The sequence below is a fragment of the Bufo gargarizans genome, unplaced genomic scaffold (genome assembly GCF_014858855.1).
Source record: "Bufo gargarizans isolate SCDJY-AF-19 unplaced genomic scaffold, ASM1485885v1 original_scaffold_1653_pilon, whole genome shotgun sequence".
Taxonomy (NCBI): Eukaryota; Metazoa; Chordata; class Amphibia; order Anura; family Bufonidae; genus Bufo; species Bufo gargarizans.
The window spans coordinates 13,861-17,974 of NW_025334455.1; the positions used below are offsets into that span (position 1 = coordinate 13,861).

Sequence of the window (4,114 nt, forward strand, 5' to 3'; positions counted from 1 at the left end):
TTTTCTCATAAAGTAGGCAAAAGATCAAGACAAACTTTCAAAACATTTTAGCTATTTTTGTTTGAGGCTGGTATCACGATGCGGCTCCACTGTGAGCCACAGGAAAAGTCCTACCAGGTGAAGGGTCCAAACAATAGCGAGTCCTTCCATGCCGCATTCTTCATAGATGGGCACCTTTTCATGTCTATTATCAAGCATATTGAGTAAATACCCACAGTGCAGGAAAAAAGTAAGTGAACCCTTAGATTACATAATCTGTAGATTTCCCTTTGGCTGAAGTCACCTCCACCGAATATTTACACGACATTAAGGAGCACTCCTCCCTACAGCTCTCCTTAAGTTCATCAATGTTCTTAGGGTGCCTGGCCGGCATGGTCTTCTTCAGGTCATGCCTCAGCATCTCCATAGAGTTAAGGTCAGGACTCTGGAGAAAAGTTAAGTGAACCTGCGTCTTAATAACTTCTTCAAGGCCTAATTGGTAGAAGGGGTGTCAATTGAAGGGGTATCCTAGTTGTTTGAAATTAGTTCCTTTCACAGGAGTCCTACTGCTGGGGCCCCCAATGATCATGACCATTCATTTTTATGAGCGTTCTGGAGATACTGGAGTGCTGTACTTGGTTATCTCTGGAGCTACCATAGAAATGAAAGCAGCAGCTATAAACATGATTGACCGGCCGCTCTGTTCATGTCAGGGGGCTGCAGGGGATACAGGACCCAAGTTCTTCTGATCGGTGGGGGCCCCCGACCAATCTAATAGTTATCCCTATATCTTCTGGATAATGGATAACGTCACAGAACTGGAATACCCCTTTAAGGAGAGGAGATGACAGATGTCGACGTCAGAGGTGTTTTGCCCATTAAATAAAGGCACACAAAACCTGGTTACTGGCAAACCTGTTCTCAAGGAAGATTGGTTAGTGTGAGCCATGCCTCCATGCAGAGACCTCCGGAGACGTGTTGTAGAAGCCGTAAAGGGCTACAAGAGCTAAAGATCTGGGCGTCCGTGCATCAGGTCCCGGGGGGACAAATTATCTATAGATGGGGAAAATATAGGACTGGGCTACTCTCCCTAGGAGCCAGCGTCCTGCTCAGATCAATCCTGAAAGAGGCGAGAAGGAACCCAAGAGATCTACAAGTTGTCCAAGTTGTCACTTACTTTTCGTCTCTGGACTGTGGATGATGACACAACATGAATGATACAACCCTGTTATTAGTTACATTGTGTTTCTTTATAATTCTGACTTTGATACAATTTATTTATTTACGTTCCTCCCACATATTCCGCAGCGTTCTACAGACATTATCATCTCAATTCCTGATTCTTGGGACCCCCCCCCCGGTGCTCCAAGGCACCAGTCCTAACCACTGAGCCACCCTGCTGCCCACACAACCAGACCTCATCATATTAACCATCAGTGCAGATATCCAGGAGATTCCAGAGGGTTCACTTACTTTTTTCTTGCAACTGCATAGAGGGTTAAAAGGTACCAATGTAAAAAATATATATATATTAGAAACAATATATCCGCCGTGAATAGTGTTGAGGGAATCGAACTTCATGAAGTGGACTTCGATCCGAATTTTAGGGAAAATTTGATTCGCCGCAAAGCCGAATTTCCTAATGCTTTGTGGTAACAAATCGATTTTCCCTGAAATGGGGTAAAAAAAAATTAAAATATCATTCTTACCTCATCCACTTGTCACTATCTTGATTGAAGATCCAGCGCGAAATCCCGTGAGCAGTGACGTATGACGTCATCACAGGCTGTGCGAGATTTCACGGTGGATCGTCAATCAAGTTGGTGGTGGACGGCTCTTCACAATCAAATGGAGGAGGTGAGTATGATTTTATTTTATTTATTTTTACACTTAGATATTAAACTCAGGTGCAGCGATCAGCAATGAATGCGGCATCTGAGGGGTACAATGACGGGGAAGGGGGGGGGGGGGGCGGCGCACTCGCCACTCCCTGCCATTGCACCCACTATTTACAGAGAAACGTACTCTGTGATTAAGTAATTAGTCACAAAGCAAATATTTTCGTAAAATTCGGCGAAGTAGTAAAAACGAATTTTCCACAGCTTCGCACTAGCCATGACCGCTCCTCCTGCTCACCCAGCTTTCCTGGAGTCCTACAGGAGGGAATATGATAGGACAGGAGTCCGCCTTGCCCGACGCTATATTTTCCGTTTTTATGTATTTCCCCCTTTAAATCTAACAGTGAAAAGAATAGAAAGAAAACACAGACTCACGGAGAAGAAGGAGCCGGGGAGTGGGTGACCCTGGTGTGGACATCGGTGGACGGGGGGCGCTGTCACAAGGAGGGCGTCCAGCTGTCTCAGATACAGACGGAGCTCGCTCGGATACAGACGGAGCTCGCTCGGATACAGACGGAGCTTGCTCGGATACAGTCTCAGCTCGCTCGAATACAGATGCTGCTCGCTCGGATACAGACGGAGCTCGCTCGGATACAGATGCTGCTCGCTCGGATACAGATGCTGCTCGCTCGGATACAGATGCTGCTCGCTCGGATACAGATGGAGCTCGCTCAGATACAGATGCTGCTTGCTCGGATACAGACGCTGCTCGCTCGGATACAGTCTCAGCTCGCTCGGATACAGATGGAGCTCGCTCGGATACAGATGCTGCTTGCTCGGATACAGACGCTGCTCGCTCGGATACAGTCTCAGCTCGCTCGGATACAGATGGAGCTCGCTCGGATACAGACACTGCTCGCTCGGATACAGACGCTGCTCGCTCGGATACAGTCTCAGCTCGCTCGGATACAGACGGAGCTCGCTCGGATACAGACGGAGCACACTCAGATACAGACTCAGCTTGCTCGGATACAGACTTAGCTTGCTTGGATACAGACGGATCTCGCTCGGATACAGACGGAGCTCGCTCAGATACAGACGCAGCTTGCTTGGATACAGACGGAGCTCGCTCGGATACAGACGCAGCTCGCTCAGATACAGTCTCAGCTCGCTCGGATACAGACGGAGCTCTGGCTTCTTCCTCACGGTTCTTTGTTCTTCTGTTTCCCAGTTATTCTGCTGACACTTTTCTATGACAGACGGAGGAAATACAGGAAGTTTTATTGGTCAGCAGCGAGGGAGTCCTGGGCGTCCTGTACATGGCTTTGAAAAAGTATTCACACCCCTCCTGTTACATTAAATGCTTCCTATTAGGCAAAATGACACAAAGTCTCTTATTCATAAGGACCCCAAGTGACCATCTGTGGGGCCCCCTTGTGATCAGAGGTGGACAGTGGGGGGACACAGGACGCATTACGGACCCATTGACTTGAATGGAGCAATGGAACGTGATTTGCGGGCAATATTAGGACATGTTCTATCTTTCAACGGAACGGAAAAACGGAAATACGGAAACAGAATGCATACGGAGTACATTCCGTTTTTTTTGCGGAACCAGTGAAATGAATGGTTCCGTATATATGGACCGTATACGGAACGCAAAAAACAGTCCGTAAACGGAAAAAAAACCCGGTCGTGTGAAGGAGGCCTAAGGCCTCCTGCACACCAACGTGTGCGCCCCGTTGCCATATTGCGGACTGCATTTGCGGATCCGCAATACACAGGTGCCGTTCCGTGGGCATTCCGCATCACGGATGCGGACTCATTCACTTCAATGGGTCCGCAAATCTGGAGATGCGGAATGGTGCGGAACGGAAGCACGGAACGGAACCCTACGGGAACACTACGGAGTTTAATCCCGTACTTTCCTTTCCACAAAAAGATAGAACATGTTCTATCTTTTTGCCGAATGGCCGGATCGAGGGCCCATTAAAGTGAATGGGTCCGCGATCCACTGCGGATGCCCCACGGACGGTGTTCGTGCATTGCGGCCTGCATTTTGCGGGATGCAGCCACGTGCGGCTGCGGCCACGTTTGTGTGCAGGAGGCCTAAAGGGGGACCCAGATCAGACCACATTCTCTGGAGTTCCCGTTCCCGCCATCCAGCATGTGGGGGGGGGGGGTCAATCCATAGCGCCACCTATTGACCAGTGCGATCATTACATCCACTGCGGCACCAGAGACAAATGACTGGACTGAGAATAATCAACTACAGTAAAATTCCAGTAATCTGGAAT

At 48.6% G+C, this 4,114-nt stretch overlaps 1 protein-coding gene across 1 annotated transcript; it reads right to left on the reverse strand.

Moving 5' to 3' along the window:
- Window positions 1-241: 241 nt before the first annotated feature.
- Window positions 242-3,045, reverse strand: LOC122923500 (putative surface protein SACOL0050; the record flags this gene model as incomplete). Its single annotated transcript, XM_044274324.1, has 2 exons — window positions 242-471; window positions 2,253-3,045. Coding segments are annotated over 2 exons (1,023 nt in total), but the record flags the coding sequence as incomplete, so codon positions are not given.
- Window positions 3,046-4,114: the final 1,069 nt, after the last annotated feature.